This window comes from Pempheris klunzingeri, chromosome 20, assembly GCF_042242105.1.
Source record: "Pempheris klunzingeri isolate RE-2024b chromosome 20, fPemKlu1.hap1, whole genome shotgun sequence".
Taxonomy (NCBI): Eukaryota; Metazoa; Chordata; class Actinopteri; order Acropomatiformes; family Pempheridae; genus Pempheris; species Pempheris klunzingeri.
In genome coordinates this window covers 9,150,951-9,170,027 of record NC_092031.1, presented here as the reverse complement: position 1 = coordinate 9,170,027, position 19,077 = coordinate 9,150,951, and the positions used below count along the sequence as shown (strand labels likewise).

General features: G+C 40.9%; 1 protein-coding gene across 2 annotated transcripts in view; it reads right to left on the bottom strand.

The window, feature by feature from the left end:
* The window catches only part of vti1a (vesicle transport through interaction with t-SNAREs 1A), a 114,492-nt gene that overhangs the window by 40,238 nt on the left and 55,177 nt on the right, over positions 1-19,077 (bottom strand). For both annotated transcript variants that reach the window (XM_070851614.1, XM_070851612.1), the window contains exon 6: positions 1,017-1,087. In XM_070851614.1, the coding sequence (XP_070707715.1) occupies positions 1,017-1,087 (71 nt within the window). The remainder of the gene's footprint in view (positions 1-1,016; positions 1,088-19,077) is intronic.

The window sequence follows — 19,077 nt, the reverse complement described above, 5'->3', positions numbered from 1 at the left end:
GGTATCAATAAATAAGCACATTAAGTACCTTGTCAATGCAATTCTGCTGACTTAGTGTGTGCACAAGTGTAAACAAGATAGAGTGATGAAGCCGTGTTTGTGTGTAGACTTGCATTTGTGTTTACTTGGCAAACCATGCAGGACGCGGCGAACGCTGTCAACGTTGCTAACCAGTTGTAACATCTTTACGGTCTCACAAACACTTGTTAGAAGAGACGAATGAGTGCGTGCAGGTGGCATGCGTGTACCAGTGCTTTAACCAGTTGCTTTAACCAATCAGATTTCGAGTTGGTGACCCCAGGGCCATTTAGCAGGCGTACGATGGCGTTAGTATTTTCACGTCCTCTGATTGGCTGGTCAGAGAGCTTAGCCAAAGCTAGCGATTCTTATCTGTAGCGACCTGCACAAGCTAAAACTTTATCATAATCGTAAGTATTAATAGCAGTTTTTTTTAACCCACAATGGCTGACGGAGGAGAAGATGGTAATTTGGTCGCGGATCTACTTAGAAATCCATTTTCAAGGCGGACTTTCCAAGAAAAGCTGGACATTTTGAGGAAATGCCGGCCCACCCCGAAGCTAGCAAGCCTGTCCCAGCCGGGAAAAGGGTTCGTCCGCCACTTTCAGGTCAGCAACTACGAGCGATACCTTTGGCTTACAGGCTCAGAGGAGCAAATTGTATTGCTGGGAATGCCTGGTATTGGCAACTGAACGACTCTGTGTTTGGAGCCGAGGTTAGAGTGTTTGATGTATATGGTGCAGGTGCACAGCTGCATTGAAAGGAGACTTGATGAATTCTTTTAATTGGGGTTTCTTGCTTTAGTGATGACATTCATTCTCCAGCATGAGATACCTGTCTGCGATGCAACGTCCCGTTACACTGCCTTTCTGTATAATATTGATGGTTTCTATAGCCGTGGCGTCATAATGATGGTATTAAGAGGTGGTTTGATTCAGGTAGGATGCCACTGAAGGCCCAGAAGTAAAATGAACGGCCCGCCACTGGCGTGTACTCACCCTCTCTCTGGCTCTTTGGATCTTCTCACGGTCACTGTGCAGGTTGGAAAGAATCTCCTGGCCCACTTGTTCTGTAAGGGAAGCAGATGCGGCATGAGAGGAGCAAAGTCTCACATTTACAAAAGTAAGCGTTAGTGTTGGAAATGATTATAAAATGAATGAATCCAAAAATTAATGGAAAAAGGCCTCACTTCACTGTAAATTTCCCCGTCATGGGACTTATAAAGGAATATCTTGTCTTACTTGTGGGCTTGCACAAATGTCATATCCATATTCTTGGACTTAAATGATTGGCTCTCCCTTTTTTGATAAAATATTTCTCAAATGTATAAAACTTTAGTCTATGTCTTTCAGTCTCCTATAACTATGTATCACCATCATGATGTAAGTGGGTATAATGAATCTGGAATATATTTTTTTTACCTGAATTCACTCAGTGAGACTTATTAATAGAAAGAGCATTCTGTATGCAGTCATTGTGCAAAATTTTGTAGTAACTGTAGTGTGTGCAGAGCTAACACTGTCTAGAAGGAGTGTCAGGTAGGCAGGTCGTTGAATACTGTAGCTATGGGAAATGTTTTTTTAAAACCTTCTTAAAATGCTGAGGTAAATAGACAAGAAGTTCTAGGCAACAATACCCCAGCATCTAGCCTGCCAGTGGGGTCCACTCAGCCAATGCAATATTCATTAAGCCATTCTTTTTTAAATGCCTCTCGTCAGTTGTGGATGTAAACACATTAACACACAGTTATAAAACATCCCCGACAAGGCACCTGACAAGCTTGTCAGTGGTCACTGTCATTTTCCTGTCCCTTGGGTTGGAGATGAGACAAGAAAGCGTGAAAAGATAAACCAAATAAGTTCCCCCCTCCCCAACAAAAAACCCACTGCTGCCATCAATGTAACCATACTGGTACAGCATTAGCGTTTAAAAATGAGGGAGGCAGACGATGAATCAGTAAAAAAAGGAAAAGGAGTGAAGAATCTTTGCATGGATCAAAGACAGGCTTTCAAGCGCACCAAACAAATCCGGAATAAACAACGCAGTTGCTGACTGTATTACACTACACAGGTGCCGCACACCAAAGGGCCCACGTGCTGAGCGCCTGTTTGGGGGGAGCAGTGCAAAAATGGGCTACATCTGGCAGCTAAACAAGAGAAGAGAGAGAGAGAAATGGAGAGAAAGACGGAGACAGAGAGAGAGACAGAGAAAGGGGATCAGGGAAAAGTACAAAAAAGAGAAAGCACTGTCAAATGAACGACAGTCGTCTCCCATTCATCCCATCTCTTTTACCCCCCTACACTGTAACTGACTCAAATGTGTCTCTTCCTGCCTTCATTAATTTCTAATCTGGGACGAGACAGATTGAAGGATACCCAGATTAAACAGTGCAGTCAGACAGTCACATGTGACAAATAGGGCAGATTAAAAGAGTGAGTGCAGGTATTAATAACCATAAAAATACAAGCCCTCCCCCGTCCCCATTGGAGAAGAACAAGGGATAAACAGGAAGGGAGTTGTAGCGGAAATCTTCTGTTAAAGAGACAAATAAGCACATCTATCCATCTCTGTCAGGCTTGTGGCTTTTTTTAAATAAATGAGTGTGACAAGGACTGCAGCAACAGAGTTTTTTTTTGATGGCAAGTGCGTTATTGGAAAGGTTTGCAATGTGTAAAAAGATGGATGAGGTAGTAGAAAAAAAAGGGCTCAAATAATAGCTTAACCGAAGTACTGAGCAACCATTACATACGATCTGTTAAGATATGCTTTGCAAGACAATCATCATTCTCAGCGAAATAAAAAACAAAAGCAAAACAAACGGCAAAAAAAGGGCAAGTAAAACTTTTCAGTTAACAAGAATTGAAGCAGAGTTGATTCAGATTTCTGTCAACTGTAGAGAACACAGCGCTGGTGCTATCTACAGAGTGATAGGAGCCCCAGCAGCAGGATTCACTGCAGCAGAAACAACAGGGCTATTACACAATATGGTAAACAAAATTATGACATGTTATTGGAAGAAAAACAAATCGCATGAAACTGACGACACGACGTTTGCTCAATCATGGAATTTTCAATAGCTCTCCACAATGAGAGCAGTTTAAAATCCTGGACATATTTTCTTGAGCTGGCTGAATAAAAATGTTTCATCATAGCTTGTTAAGATAAACATTTTCTTTGGCTGTGTGGCCATTAAGGTCTCTCCCCAGTCCTCCAAAATCTCTCATCATTCCTGTCTGGGCTTCCCCCACCACCCATAGCCATTGGAGACATACACAGCACCTCCCAAGGGAAAGTATGGTGTTTATTGTCTTTATCATGCATCTTCCCTTGCATTAGTCATTCTCTGGCATGTATCTACATTTCCATTCATCTTATTTAAGCCCTGCTGTCCATTTGTCTGTGTAAAACTTCATTAGTTACTGGGAAAAAGAACTTGTTGGGCAACAAATGGTGCAAAATATTGAGTTAAAAAGAAAAAAAAACTGATGCAGAAGAATAATGAAAGCTTGCTCAAGAAACAGACTACTCCCATAATGTGATATACTATTTCATCATCATCATGCACTTGATGTGGACAAGGCTTCCACCCAAAACTGTCAACAGCTGTGAAAAAATATTGTGAACCGGTCCCTCAAGTAGTATTATCTTAGCTATTGCTGATGTGGGAATTTTTTGGTAGTCACTGACCTTAAATTGCACATTTGTATGAGATTCTGACTTTTACAATGTTTGCATATTACATATTCAAGTGTATACATCATCTCTAACTACATAAAATCAAAATAAATATAAAATTTATGACCAGGACAAAAACGTGGGGTATTGGAAAAAGAGATTTTTCAAAATGAAAAATGTACAGTTGATACAAGCAAAGCAGGAGAGGAGAAATAATTTACAGTTAATGCCCCTGACTTGTTGCTCGTTAGTGTATAAAATATTCCCCTCCTGTTTAAACAGCTATTAACAATTTAAATAACCCTGGCCCAGAGGCCTTGCTCTGACTCACTTGTTAAAAAGATCCCCATCCCCCAAGGTCCATTTAACAAGCCCATTATTCCATTACATTACACTCACACCAGCACCACAGCGCCTTAATTTAACTCATTCCTCTAATGTAACCGTAGAAAAGAATTAGTATAGAAAAGTTGAAGGCACAAATTAGATTGAGGGGGAAATAGGAATTAGACACACTATTGACATAGAGTAGTAGATTTCAGCTCTACTTTATTCCAGCACAACTCTTCACCATTTTGCTAGTAATGATAAGGTGGACGGAAAATATATTTACCGGACAATTAACTTTACTAGTGCATGCAGTAATGTAATCTGTAACACTAGAACAAGCACAATACAATGAGCCAGACAAAGTTGGAGCAACACATTTCTGCTCTGACTCTTTAGTAGAACTGTGGTCAATCAACAGAAAACTAATCAGCAACTATTCTGATAATCAATTGGTTATTTTTCAGCAAAAATGCAAAACTTTCCCCAGTTCCAGCAAACTGAATTGTGAGAATTTGGTGCCATCGTCCTTCTTTTCTTCTTTATTTTGTTGTCTTACGCGAAAGTAAATTGTACATTTTTGCACTGTATGAAGTTGATCAAACAACACAAGCTATTTGATGACATCATCTTAGGCTTTATGAGGCTGTTGGGCAGTTTTTCACCATTTTTGGACATTTAACAGATGGAAAAAATGGATCAGGAAAATGAGTGGCAGATTAATGTAAATAGTTGTTAGTTGCAGTCCTACTCTTGATTAGTGCCAACAACAGGAAGATTCACTTATTTCTTCTAAAGAAAGGGCTCAGGTAATATCATAAACTGCCCATGTTTGACCAGCCTGGCTCAGGACAAAACAGGTCAGAAAGCCAACCATTCTGGTCCCATCCAAGCCTCCATAGCCTTCAACTCTCTCCAGTCCATGGACACCTTTAATTGGAGGCATCATCAATTTTACAGGAGCTGTTTCAGAGCAGTTACACACTGTCTAAGGGCTCTGTCTCTCTTTCTGTGTTTCATTTTTGCCTTGCTCCCTGTGTCCCCAGAGCTGAAAGGGTACAAGACCTGACAGTGGTGTGCTCTGAGGCTCGGCACAGCTCCTTTTCATTAAGCAGTTGAGACCACTTTTTGAAGGTTACCACACACACTTGTATCCGGACACAAGCCACACACACTCCAACAAACGGGGTACGGGAACCCATGAGAGGGTCAAGGGGAAGTAAGGAGGAGCCTGATAAATGTTAGACCATACATTTTCTTCCTCTCAAGCTCTCTATCACTCACGCACACAGTGCAGCAGTCAAGTTATATGCCTGTGACTCCCAGGTGAATAAAGTTACCTATCTTTGTACACTTCCAGAGAAGCTTTTTTAAGGACTTCTCAAGTCTACAACCGCCTGGTGACACACTTTCATCACCTCCATCAAAGTTGTACCCACAGTGGGATGTATTTGTAATGCTGAGCCCACAGGCCATGAGGCTAACGCCTTCGCACTGAGCTATAGCTCAAAATAAATAGGTGCCAAGCGCTAGGTCATGGGGGGGGGGGGCATGTAGCATCTGGGGGCTCAGCTATGTTATGACAGGTTACTTATAATAACAATAACAATGATAATGATAACTCCATTGCATGGTAATCAGGAACTGTTATTTCGCAGGATGGGCAATTCAAATTTGTGATTTTTCCACCCAGTATATTTAGCATCAATTCCTCTTTCATAGCACGATGTTAGTAGGTGGTTTTTAGATGGTGAACTAACACAGTAGGTGAGGCACTGGTCTGTTCGTGCAAGAGTCAAAGCACTTAGAAGGCTCAAATCAAGTAATATTCTGGGCAGGGAGAAGCGGGGCCATAACAGACCGCACTGACTTAGTCCATGCGTCTGCGCTTTCTTTGCATGTGTATGAGTAGGGGTGGGCAGTCAGAGAGGATTTCTGGGGCCTTTCTTCACTCCGCCAGGCTCTGTTTTATTCATCGCCTGCGCCCTGACCCCGCAGAGCTCCTGTTCTGACAAATCACTTCTGATTAAGACAGATCTCTGTTAGTCAGCCACTCAACTTGGCCTATTCATCATTCCATAGAAAATATCGCTCTCTTCTCCCCCGTCCCTCCTCCTCCGGGCTCGTTTGCCTGTCCGTCAGACCGAAGCAAGGCGCAAAAGAAATTTCCGCTACTGTTTTAAATGGCTGATTATAGACAATTGGTGGATGGAGGGATGTAAGAGTGTCTTATAGGTGATAAGACGCAAGTTTAATGGGTATAAATGACCGGGCCTGTAGGAGAGCAGGTGGTAATAGAACCATTTGTTTAAAGCTGAACCGGGGTGGAGAGAATTGAAAGCTGCATTTTCCTTCTATTTGAGCTCCCCCTCCTCTTTTCCCTTCACCTCAGACTCAAAGTCAAATTCTCAGATCACTAGATTTACATTTCTTTTAAACAGCAAATCCCCCTTCACCCTCATTCAATGAGAATTGATGAGGCTTGGAAAGGAATAGTTTGTTTTACATTTATGAAATTACCCATACCTACAGTCCCTGTGGACTTAGCTGCAGATACGCTGATGTGGTCACTCATATATCACATTGCTTTCTATGGGTAAGTAACAATGTAATCAGAACATTTATTGTAATTACCAATACAGTCAGATGTCTTAGAGCATTCTGATGCAAAGTTATGCCATAATAAACTACAGCAAAGTCCTTATACTGTGCCAAGGCATCTAAACAGGCACAAAGCTATTGTGTTAAAATTTCTAACAAACCAGATTAAATTAACCTGAACGTCAACCCTGCTGGTAGCAGAGGGCTGAGAAGCAGGAGGGGTGAGTGGAGAATGAGGGTTCCTACAAGCAAATTGCTTGGACTTAATCAACCAGTCTTACTGAACCATCCAAATGAAAACTAATGGACTTGGGTGTTTGCTGTGATTGCCCCACATGCAACAATGTGTGGGCAAGAGCATTGCTTTCTGAGGTCTTCAATTAAAAAACAGGGAATTTCTACAGACGGCTGGTCAGCCTATACACCTATTCTACATGTATCCCGATTGGTCAATTGTGAAGCTCATTCAGAGCAGACTTATTAATTCCATTTCCTGAGCTGGGAAAATTATTTTTTTATGTGTTGATTAAACTTGGTCAAAATCGTAAAAAATGTATGAAGTGAAGAATTAAAACTCATATCCGAATGAGCTAATTTGTGTATGCATTATTCATAGTGCTGACATTTGTGTCACACAATTGTGGGACCACACTGCCACTAAAATATAAAAATATTAATAGTACATGAATAAAAAAATAACAAACACTAGTACATCAAACTTTATTCAACCATAGTCAACCTAAATAATAATACTAGAGTTAAAGTGCTTAATCTACAACTTAAATAATTTGATTTTATAATCAACTGAGTAGCTGTATAAATTATGGTGCCATCGCGTATGAGCATTGTAATAACATAATAACCATATCTAAGCTGAAGGTCAAAGTTATGTAAAAATACAAAAGACCAAATAGAGGCACATTCTGTTGGATTTGGAAGATTGGTCAAATTTGAGCTCTACCAATGATGAAGACTAGAGACGCTTAAATGTAGGAGAAAACAACATGTCAGTTGGTCCTAATCAAATACAACATCTGATTTAACAACCCCTGGTGGAACTGACTGTAGAGAAAAGTTTGCCAATTTGTCGGAAATGGACTCAGGGAGAGATTTATGGAGGAGGAGGGAAGAAGAAAGAGAAAACTTGACGTTCCTCTGGTTCGTTTTCAACAGTTTAGGAGCGTTAATCATCACATTACTGTTGATTAAAGGCTTTTACGTCTCTAATCAGAATGTTGACAGGCAGATCAAAGAGCGAAACACAAATTTCTTGCCTTTTAATTATCTGTACAACACCACACCTCGGGCAGCTCTTCCCTGCCTATCTCCTCAAACTCAGTGAAGGACTGCGTAAGGAGATCTAACATTCTACAACAGTTCATTATCCAATAAAATGGGAGATGGGGGAGAAAAAATACACACAAAATCACACACGTACACACATGTACACACACGTACACACACACACACACACACACAAGAACACAAAGATTTAAGACTTTATGATTAGTGAAGACCTGGGGGAGGCCTGCAGTCTTCTTTATTAACATGTCCCGAATTGGAACTCCTTAATTATGTTTGTCAAAATCGGACTTGGCGTTAAGCTCATTTGCATGTTTTGACAAGGCCTGTTGGGAGCCTCCTTCTTTTTTTCTTCAGAGCGTGTAAGGAGTATTTAGCACTTTTCAACACCTACTGATAATGGGTTTTTGTTGCTAAATGAATGAAATAACCTGTTAAATGTGCTTGTTGGATTTGCCCACCCATCCCCAATGTTTGTGAGTTAGAACTGACGCAAACACTGAGTGAAGTACACACAAAGGAGCCTCTAGACTGTCTTGATCAATGCTTGATCACCACGGCTGATGAGGATGTGATGCCTTCCACAGCCTGACTGTTCCTGCCAAGCTGTTCCCTGTCAAATGGTTTGGAAATGAGAAATCTGTACTACTTTTAGAAAAGATCTGGCACCACTTTGGAGGTTCTCAAAAGTCCTACATGTTCTTTAGCTCATTCAGCGCTACAACAGATTGCTACCTGACTTGTGATCACATCCCATTTGAATATAAGAAAGCAACAGACCACTCCCTCCCTTCCCCCATTAACAGCTCACTAAATTAATCCTCGTTACGTCGATGATATGTAAAACAAGCATGGTCGAAAACAAACAAACAATCTGTGGGGACACAGGACTGTCGACAGCAATTTAGCAATGGAGAAAAAGGAGGGCATGAAAGCAAGACATCAAACATTAGCCTGAATGGAAGGCGCAGACCATTAGAAGTGGTTGCACTGACAGGATCTGACAGTTGGAAACACTTAAAGATTATTTTCTTCAAACTTTGAATTCATTAATACTCATGAGCCGAGGAAGGGCTCCAAAAACACAGCAATAAAGGAGAGAGTTGGGCTAAGTGTTGAAGCTGGCTGTAGAGTGACAGGTTGCACCACTGAGGCCAGTTAAGTCTCTGTGAATGAAGCTCATTTTCTTGGTACCAATTAGAATTTTAACTAGTTTCCTGGTTACGTCTGTTCTGCTTCATCTCCTCTCAATGAAATCGGATGTTGGAACATAAAGCCCAGTTTGCCAACACTGTTCCTTCAAGATTTAGTACATCAATTAACTATCAACTGATGATTTTCCAAGAGAAAATGAGAGTTAATTATGAACCGAGCCAATGTAACAATACATTCCTACAGTGAAGGTAAAGGTCAGATTAATAATCAAAATGCCTACATTAAAGGCAACCTGTTTAGCGCCCTCTAAAGAAAACATCTCTACCTTTGTCTGGTGACTCCAACAGGTCTTTTGTGGGTCTTGAGAATGTCTGGACTGGGAATGGACTTTTTGACCAAATTTTAATGCATTTCCCTTAATTACCATGCCCTACCATGATTCAAACTAAAGGTTTATGCTGAGAAATTGTTCAAGAACTTTCTCATCACTCTAAAGGACTTGTATGTTTCCATATCACCCAGACTGCAGGTACTAAGTTGTTGAGTAACTACAACTGCTAATACTACTTGCCATGTAGTGGTGAACTGAATATAAATCGCTCCTTTATTGTATCACAGGTCATCTTCAGTATTTCATGGTAATTTTGGTGGCATGCATTCAATCTTTTAACAATTCACTGCAACAGGCATCGTTGCCCTCTTGTGCACAGATGATATATCAAATTCTCTTTAGCAAATCTAAGGTGCTCTGACAATTACATTTGACTAAGCAACAGTTGGAGCCTGTTATCAGAACACTGTGTCATTGTGTCTGCTCTGACAGACAGGACAAACACAAGTTTGTGTTTTACTTTAGGGTAACACCATTACACTTTCCTGCTCTGGTAAAAGGAAAATAATACTGCTATTATAGGGGGAATACGAGGCACAGAGGGGACTCACAAAAGAGAGACACATCATGCGTCTCATTTAACAATGACCGGAGCCACAGAGTTGAAGGCAGATTATTGTCTGTGAATACATGCAACGTGGCACGGCATGTCAGGGTATGTCAAAGCTCTTGAGTACAGTGTACATTGTTTATTTGTGCTTATTTGACATCGCTCCTTTACAACAAACAGTCATTTCCAAGGAACAATTTCGAAGAATTCAGTCTTTTAGGCGCTCTCATTGAAACCCTAACCTTAGGAAGTTAATGGAAATTCTGTAAAATATAAGGCTTTACTTATAACAGTAATGCCTTCAATGATTAACAGAGAGAACATTGCAAAGCACTAAAAAAAGACAGATCAGAGCAACATATCTCAATGAGCACAGTAACCATAATGATTTTCTGCAATACATAGGCCTACATATGGTCTTGCTTCCAGTGGCTTATACACAGAAGAAACAACACATGTAGAATTCCTGAATTTGTCTGTTAAATGACATAAAGGTTGCTTAAAACTGCATCACAGCTGGGGCGACAAGGTGTCTCCTGTTCCTCATCATGAACTAAAACAGGCTAAAATGAATACCCAACACGCCTGCCACAATCTTCCACACTAATGAAGCATGTCTAAGTTTTAAGACATGGCAGAACTAATTTAATCTACTTTCTAAGGGGCTTTAGCACCATCAAATTAATTATTCATAAAGGACATGATATTATAACTCAATTGTCAACTCAGTAGCTGGCCCTTTTTTAACCTTCCCCTGCCTGTCGCTTTCTTTTGTCTTAGACTCTCTTTCTTTTAAAACAAGTCCTTTGCTTTTAATCTATAACTGGGCAATACACATTGTCATTTTAGCAGCTGAACGAAATCATTTCCTTTTTTTGTTTTTTCTGAGTTTGCCGATGAAGGTGACAATAGGGTAGGGGAGAGTTTTTACAATTACTGCAGTTCCCTGTGGGTTTTACAGTATTCTGATGGGGCCAGCTTCACCATAGAGAAAAAAGAAAGACGCATAGAGAGAGTCATCAAGTCTGTAATAACACAACCTTAGATACATTTTTTTGTTCCTCTCATGAATAATGTATGCCATCTGGCAATGCTAATCTTGCCATAATGTTGCTAGACAGGTTGGCCACCAGGAGGTGGGACAATTTCTTTTACACACAGTGGTTCTTTTAGCCAGGTGTCATTTTCGTTTCATGGGTAGGATGATGGTATGCGACCCTGTCATGACTGACAGGAACAGCAGCAGCCAGGCATGGCTACAACACCCTATAGAGAGAAACTAATACTAATATGCTGATTCCTCATATAAGTATGTGGATTCTCTGTGCAGATCAGCATGGGGTCCACACAGCCAGGCAACCAAAAGAAAAAATAACCGAGAACATCTCTTGTTCTATTCTTTCAGGATATTTATTGTGACAGAGTATCCATGTGCAAGTACAAACTTGCACACAAGATGCCACAAGATCAATCCACCCCACAGAACACTTGTATATACATATTATATTTGCACCTCTGCCCCATAAATACACATGAAGACACACATACACACCACATGACTGTAGCGGCTCTGCAGCTAGTCACAAAAGAAGATTCAGTTTTCACAATACAAGGCTGGAAGGACAATAACCAAGTACTCTCACAAACACAGCCTTATACCGTTTGAACTGCACTGGTTGGAAACATTTTTGGATAAACCAGCAGGTGGCAGTAGTCACAGTTAGCATCCACCCAAACTGTTTTTGCTGTCTCTTGAATAGCAAGCCTATTTTGTTAGAAACAAGCTAGTGAAAGTCAAGGCATTTGATACCTAATGGCATGAACTGAACTGTACAACATTAAATGTGTACGTAGGCAGCTAATGAAGCACCTGGCCAAAGTTCCAATTCAAGTCATTTTTAACCACTTGAGGTAGAAAGAAAATCATAGTCCTCATGCAGCTAAACTACCGACAGTTTTATTATATATGAGTAGTGGATGGGAGTGGTGAGACACAAAAAAAAAACGTTCATTTGCAAGCTAGAGAAACAAAACCCATTCACACATCTCACTGAATGCTAGACTTAAAAAAAATATATCACTGGTTTCATATTCTGCCAAACAATGGTTGGTGGCGGATATCACTCAAAGAAGCATAGTGATGCACCAACAAAGGCAAGGATGACTCATGTAGGAAATATAATTAAAATACCAAAAAAATATATAAACATAACTTTTGTCTTCAAGAAAAATCTACAGACTACTCTTAACTTAAATATAGACAATTTTAATGAAAGTAGACAACTACAGTATGTGGGCTATATCTAGGTTAGCCCGCATGGGAATAATTATGACAAACATCAGAAACCAGCATGCTTTAATTTAAAGTTATCTGCTATGGTTTTATCACATACAGTATGACACCCCACCTATCGTAAGTACACTTAATCTAATAAAATACATTTAACAAGAGCAAACAACTTGAAGAACTGGAAAGCAACCATGACGTTAAGTGGAGATCAAATCTTTTGAATAGTTATCAAAACACAACAGTATGTATTTCAAAAGTTAAGATTTTGAAATAAAATGTTGTCAATTTTGAACACTAATCAAATATTAACTGCATAGGTGCAAATGTAAGGTTCTCTAGGTTGAAAGAAGAATAACTGCAAAACGAAGAGAAATTCCCAATGGCAGTACAACATCATCCGCCTGGGAGATGGGATATGATACAGTGCAACGGCAATATAAGCCGTGACAGTGGGCAGCCTTTGCATGCACCATCCCCTGATTGTAATTGAGGCCGACGCGTGACAGCCCCCTATGTGCCCTCTCTGCAGTGGCCTGGGGCATAGGGCGTGCTGACAGAGGAGGCACCGGAGACAGTGGCACAGGGTCCCGGCCTGGCACGGCCATGGCATGGTACCCTTAGGGGCGCTGACCCTCCCCCTCTCAACCCACCGCAACTTTCGCTGCCTCACCTCTGTCACCAGGCATCTCGGAGGCTAACGAGAGGGCAGCCGAGACTGCTTAACAATTCCACCACATCCGTTGGCTGGGTATGCAAGCAGCTCTTTTTTCCTCTCTTCCCTCAGTGTTCCTCCTCCCCCCTCCGCTCTGAGACCTTTGGTGAAATAAGTGTCAGCCTGAGGAGACAGGCACTCATCAACACTTTATACCTGGGAGGTATATTAATGCTGTGATGGTTTCCTGGAAGAGGAAAGAAAAAAAGCTTTGTCCTCGTAGAGAGAGATAAAGGACAAAGCCTTGGACAACTTTTGAGGATGTTAACTCCGGCAGTGTTTTTGTGGACATTATGTGAAGATATAAAAGCACAAGGCAGAGGCAGGGAGTGAAATTGATCGTATGTATAGTGGTATCTCCAAAGACACTGGAAATACTAATACTCAGTCATGTGTTTTTAAAAGATGCTATATCTATATAAAGTTTCTCTTGATCAATGAAGCATCCAAGATAGGAATAACATGATGTTGGAGAGAGAGAGCAAGGGATTTCAGGGAGAGAACAAGAGTAATAGAAAGAACGAGAAAATGTGTTAGTTTCTCTGCACAGATCCTCCCCACCAGGATCCAAGTTACAAATGAAACTTCACTTCCACAAGTTGAGCTGGAAGCCCACAGGGGCCTTCTGGTATCCAGTTGGAGTTAAATACATACTGTAATTAAAAGAACATGGAGAGGGAGCATGTTATTACCAATGTTTTCATTAGGCCAAGTTAACACATTGGTCTCCCTCAAGACCCACGGACAACAGGCAAGGATGGGATGGAATAGGATGCTGCCTATTGGGGTCTCGTGCTCTGTTCAAGAACTGCTCATATTAGTGCTGGTTCTGCATCTCTCCATTCTGACTAGAACACTACTCTATAAAAACATTTAATTTTGACATCAGAAATATGAAAAAGCTGCTTTTTTCATGATATTTTTACTCTTTTCCCCAACATCCAGGCTTAAATTAGCCAGGATTTTTAAGATCAGGGGCTGTTTTTTAGGCTATGAAAAATGGATTAAATGAAGAGGAAGTCTGGCCTAATGAGCTCCCTGGGCTATGGAGCAGCAGGGACTGTGAGGGGAAAGAAGGGAGACGAGGCAAGCCTTTGAGGAAGAAGGGGCCGCAGCCATGCCCAAAGTGTGCCAGCTTCTCCTCGCTTTAGCGCCAATGGCACAGACGGCACCTGGGCAAAGCCTGGCCACCCTTGGTCTGTGCCAAAGGAGAAGAGAGGCAGAGGAGCAACTTTGTGCTGAACCTGAAAAGTTCTATTGGCCATCTTGTTTTTCTTTGAGGAACTTTTATATTTGTATTTTGGCCTTTTTTTTTGCTCGTGGCTAAGTCCTTGAGTGTTTATTGTATTGTATCTATATTGTATCAGTGTATATACTGTATGTAATTTCATTAGGAACACTGTAACAAGCAAACTTGGGATCTTCAAAATAAGAAATGTCTGCAGTAGCACTCTCGCTGAAAACGGCTCAAGAGAGTTTTGAGTCAAATGGGTCAAATACAACATGAACATGATAACAATAGTGCAGCACAGAGGACAGACCCTCACAGAGTTAGTGTGAAGTTGTTTCTTAACCAACTTTTATGGGTTTTTTTTTTTTCAGATATTCTCTTCTGAGTCTGATGTTCATGACCTGATCTCTTTTGTCTCTTTAGCCAAACAATGTGGAATTTAGGCTACACTCCAGCTGTGAGTCATCCACAACCGAGACACAGTGCTGCTGGAATCCTATTATTAACTGCAGCCAAAAAATGTCTCAAAATGAGACATATTTTTAAGACAGTCATCCTGAGTACAACCTTAAGTTCCCATTAATGGTAAAAGAAAGTAGAGTTTGGTTCCTCTACACCCTCAGAGATTGCCATGGCCTTAGTTTGAATATAGTTGAATGAATCTTTTGGCACAGTCTGAACAAAAAAGTGAACACTAAGATCAAAACCTGTGACATTTATTGTAGAACTGTAATGGCTGCATTGTATTGCACAGGTGTCTACCTGTTGTAGAATACTTTATATGTATCTGCTGTTTGGTACAAAAATGTTTTTTTTTCTTAAAATGTATTGACATTACAGCCTTGTGTCACTGTGGTCATACCACACAAAAGCAGCTGATGACAATGAACTTAAACTGTAAACTGAACTGAAATGTATTTTTATTATTTTCATATTCTTGTCTGGTGGCCATGAAGATGAAAACCCCTTGGCCTACATGACAGGAGTCACCTCATGGCGTATCAAAACCTCTGACACAACTCGGAGATAAATTTAAACATTCATCTCTCATATCTCTCATGATAGAAATGATTGTACATTTCTTTATGTGACATATGATAGTTTAAGAACAGAATGCATCAGGGTCTCATGTCATGAAAATGATTTGCGTACTACAAGAGGAAAGTCATGGAAGTTCTCTAAAAGTTCATCAAAGTCCTATTTTCACGGCAATACAACATTTTGAATCCTCTCATTTATCATATATTGTCCGAATTGCTTTCACTAAACCAGGCAAGTTGCCAATGGCCATTGGACACACAGCGACGGGCCAAGTCTTTGCCCAAGGAATGTCGACAACTGTCCACAGCAGTGGAAAAGAGGAGGTGGGGTCTATGGAAGGGGAACAGAAAGGGGGGAAGAAAGAGGAAGGAATTACACTGGCAGGTAGTGGCTCCTGGATACCAGCCAAAATAAAGAAAGAGGGGAAGAGAAAACAAAATAGGAGGAGACAGAGATCCTTTACTCACCTTTAAGAGGCAAAAGTCAAAAGGAGCAGACAGAGAGACAGGGGAGAACAGCAGCTCTGGAAGAGGACAGGAAGGGGAGGGAGGTGTAGCTGGCACATTCTTCAGCTACTTTTCCTGACAGCGATTAGAACCTGTCAGAGCCTCTCAACCTGCCACTCCTCTACACTCATAGGAGGCCTGTCATTACAAATAGCCCAGATTAAAATACCACACTCCTGGGGCACAGGCCTTGACCCCCAACTACCCCACATTGCCACATGTCTACCCACACAGTCACCCAGGCTGTCGAAAGGGAGGGAGGAGAGCAAGAGTGAGAAAGGCTGGCAAGGCTGAGAGGTGCTAAAAGAGAAAAATGGATAAAGAGTAATGGGACTTTTTTTTAGGAATAGATAAGCCAACCTACATAAAAACAAAATATGAGAAGAAGGGAGAAAAGAAAAAGGGTAAAGAAGTCACAAAGAAAACAAAATGAACATTACAAGTTGAAGACTGGCATTAAATATATGTCTAAGTTCTTGCACTGAAATCTGGGATCAGTCCCGCATGTGCTTTCTCTTCTGGGACCCCCTATGCACTCATCCTTCCTACCAAGTATAGAGAATGTCTCTCACACTGTTAAGTCTGTTGTATTTGTTTACAGGGTGTAAGTTTTTGAATTTCTGTCAGATTTCCATGTTAGTTAGTCTCCATAAAACAGCAGAACAGAAAAAAAAAAATCAACATACAGCTCTTGATTTGTGTGGATAGTTCTTTCACATTTGTATTGCACCTAAGATGCACAGCAATGCAGCTTGATTAGGCTAATGGTAACAAAGCACTGAGAAGTGCTGCAGGTTTTCAGCTCAAGCCTTCTGTACACGTCGACTTGTATTTCTGTATGAAGCAGACATATGCAAACAGAGAATAATGAGTCCAACGTGTCCCGGAACTATCTGGTGCCAACGTGAATCGTCTGTCCTGACACTGAAAAATGACCTATCTCGGCAAGATTTAGAGGGGGGCCGGTGTGTGTGACAGTCACCAGCACCGCGCTGACAGCCCAATAGAATAGAGGAGGAAGGCATCATTAGGATCACACAAACACAAATATACGAATACACACATCAACGCACAAATATTCATGTACAGAATACTCGCATAAGCTTCACCAGGCATGTGAGATTGTGTGCATGCCTGCTTGCACAGACAAAGGAAAGAAAACATCTCTTGACTGATATTTTCTACCTCAAACAGAGCATGACTTTGTGGCCGCTGTCATGTCAGAGTGGCATGCACACTGTGGCAGAGCCAGACGAGTCTAAACACAACCAAAACAGACAGGAGAAACAGATTATATGACATACCACATCTTAGTTGTACGTCGCCTTAATATACACGTAAACACATGACTGAGCATAACTCCACGGGGCATGACATAACGTAATACAAACATCATTGCCAGAGTTTATTAAAATAGATTAGCCTGAAATTACCTGACAGTCTTGCAAGCTAAAAATCAATGTCCATATGGTGTCATAAAGAGAAGCACCTGCAGTGGGTTAGAAACCTCTGGGGGCTCTAACAAAAGACAGAAATGAAAAAATTAACCCACAGGGACTGATGCCAAATACATAAAATTAGATTTTGTCCTAAAACTCCTCCTTTATTTTTTTTTAACTCTAAATAGAAGCAAAATAATCTTTGATACATGAACAGCATGTGAGAAGACAGGCCTGACAACAGCATTCGCTCACCATGATGAATTTAAATGAGCAAACTTGTGTAGACAGACAAGTTTTGTCTCCTGAGAGGAGACGACAACTGAATGATGGGCAATTAGGCCCATCTCTTGTTTAATTGTCCAAACAAGGGCTGAAGGAGACAAACAACAGGGATAAAAGCAAACCAACAAGGAAACGTTTTACATAAATGCTTCTACAAAGTCAGTGATAAGAAAAAATTACTGCAAGACCAACCAGTAAACTAAAGGACTGCACAACTGCCATTCAACAAAACCTTTTCTGAGACATTTTCACCCCCCAACAAGCACCAATTTAGTTAGAAAGATTTTAATGTCTAGAATGATTTTTTGTTGGGCTGCAGTCTTTTATTATTCTTGCCAAATACAGTGAGAAACTTGGATTTCTGTGTAAGCTTTTTTTTTTTTTTTTTCAGAAATAGCTTGGGTTTCTATCCTGTTGGCTTGTTCTGTATTCCTCATTACAGAGGAGGAAGCAAGGTGTGAACAGAAGGAAGGAGGGATACAGGGAGGTGACAGAGAAAGACAGAGATCTCCAGTGACATGTTGAGACATAAACAGCTGATAGTTATCTGTGCACCAAGCCCAGGTTATGTTGCTGAGAGTTAGGCTTACAGCAACTATGTCTGAGATGGGGAAAAACAAAATCCAAATACATTTTATGACAGACAACCAGACAACCTTCACTCTGCTACAAAGTTGCCAGGTGGCCACAGCCAAGGAGTGGGGCATTTGATTGCTGACCTTTAGCTAACAACTTGTAGCATACTTATTTCTAAGAATATGTCCCATACAGCGAATATTATATCATGTTTATCACTGGACAAAACAGCTTAAATTGCCCGAAGCATTTGTTAAAAGTTGTTTTACCACTTTGAAACTGACAATATTCCAAAAGGACCAAAATGGTGGTTACTAAATCCAAAAGTAACATGACCTGAAAAGAGGTGTGTCTCAGTTTGCAAGTCAGATTACCTCAAGACAGTGGGAACACAGCAACACTTCCTACACCCTCTTTTCTCCACTCGGGTCATGCTCTCCAAAGAAGTACAAAAAAAGCCCCCCACCTAATTAAAATAACAAACAAAAAACACTGGCTGCCAGCTGCACAGTATTCATACAGTATATCATACCTAGACGGAACAAGCATATAATGTATAATGTATAGCCCACTCGCCCACCACACGTGAAAAATATGTACATATTCCAAAACAATGAGGTGGTACACAAGTGCAAGTGGCAAGAGGGAGAGTGTGTGTGTGTGTTTGTGTGTCTGTGTGAGTGTGAGTCTATGAGCGCAGACAAACTCCTGATAGTGACCCCATACCTCATCTCTGGGGCATAAATAAACATGTGTGTGTGAGCGCGCCTGTGGATTATAATCAGAGAGAAAAGGGAATCAAATTTATTCTGCAGCTGTCATTAATATTTCAGGGCTGTTACTGTAGCCCATGTGAAAGAGCATGAATGATTAATTTAGACATCACCTCTGTCACAATCCCTTACCAGGCCCAGCCCGTGATCCACCTTTTGAGAATAGTAAACAAAAGGTGGGTTCTCCCTCGTTTTTGTTGTGGTC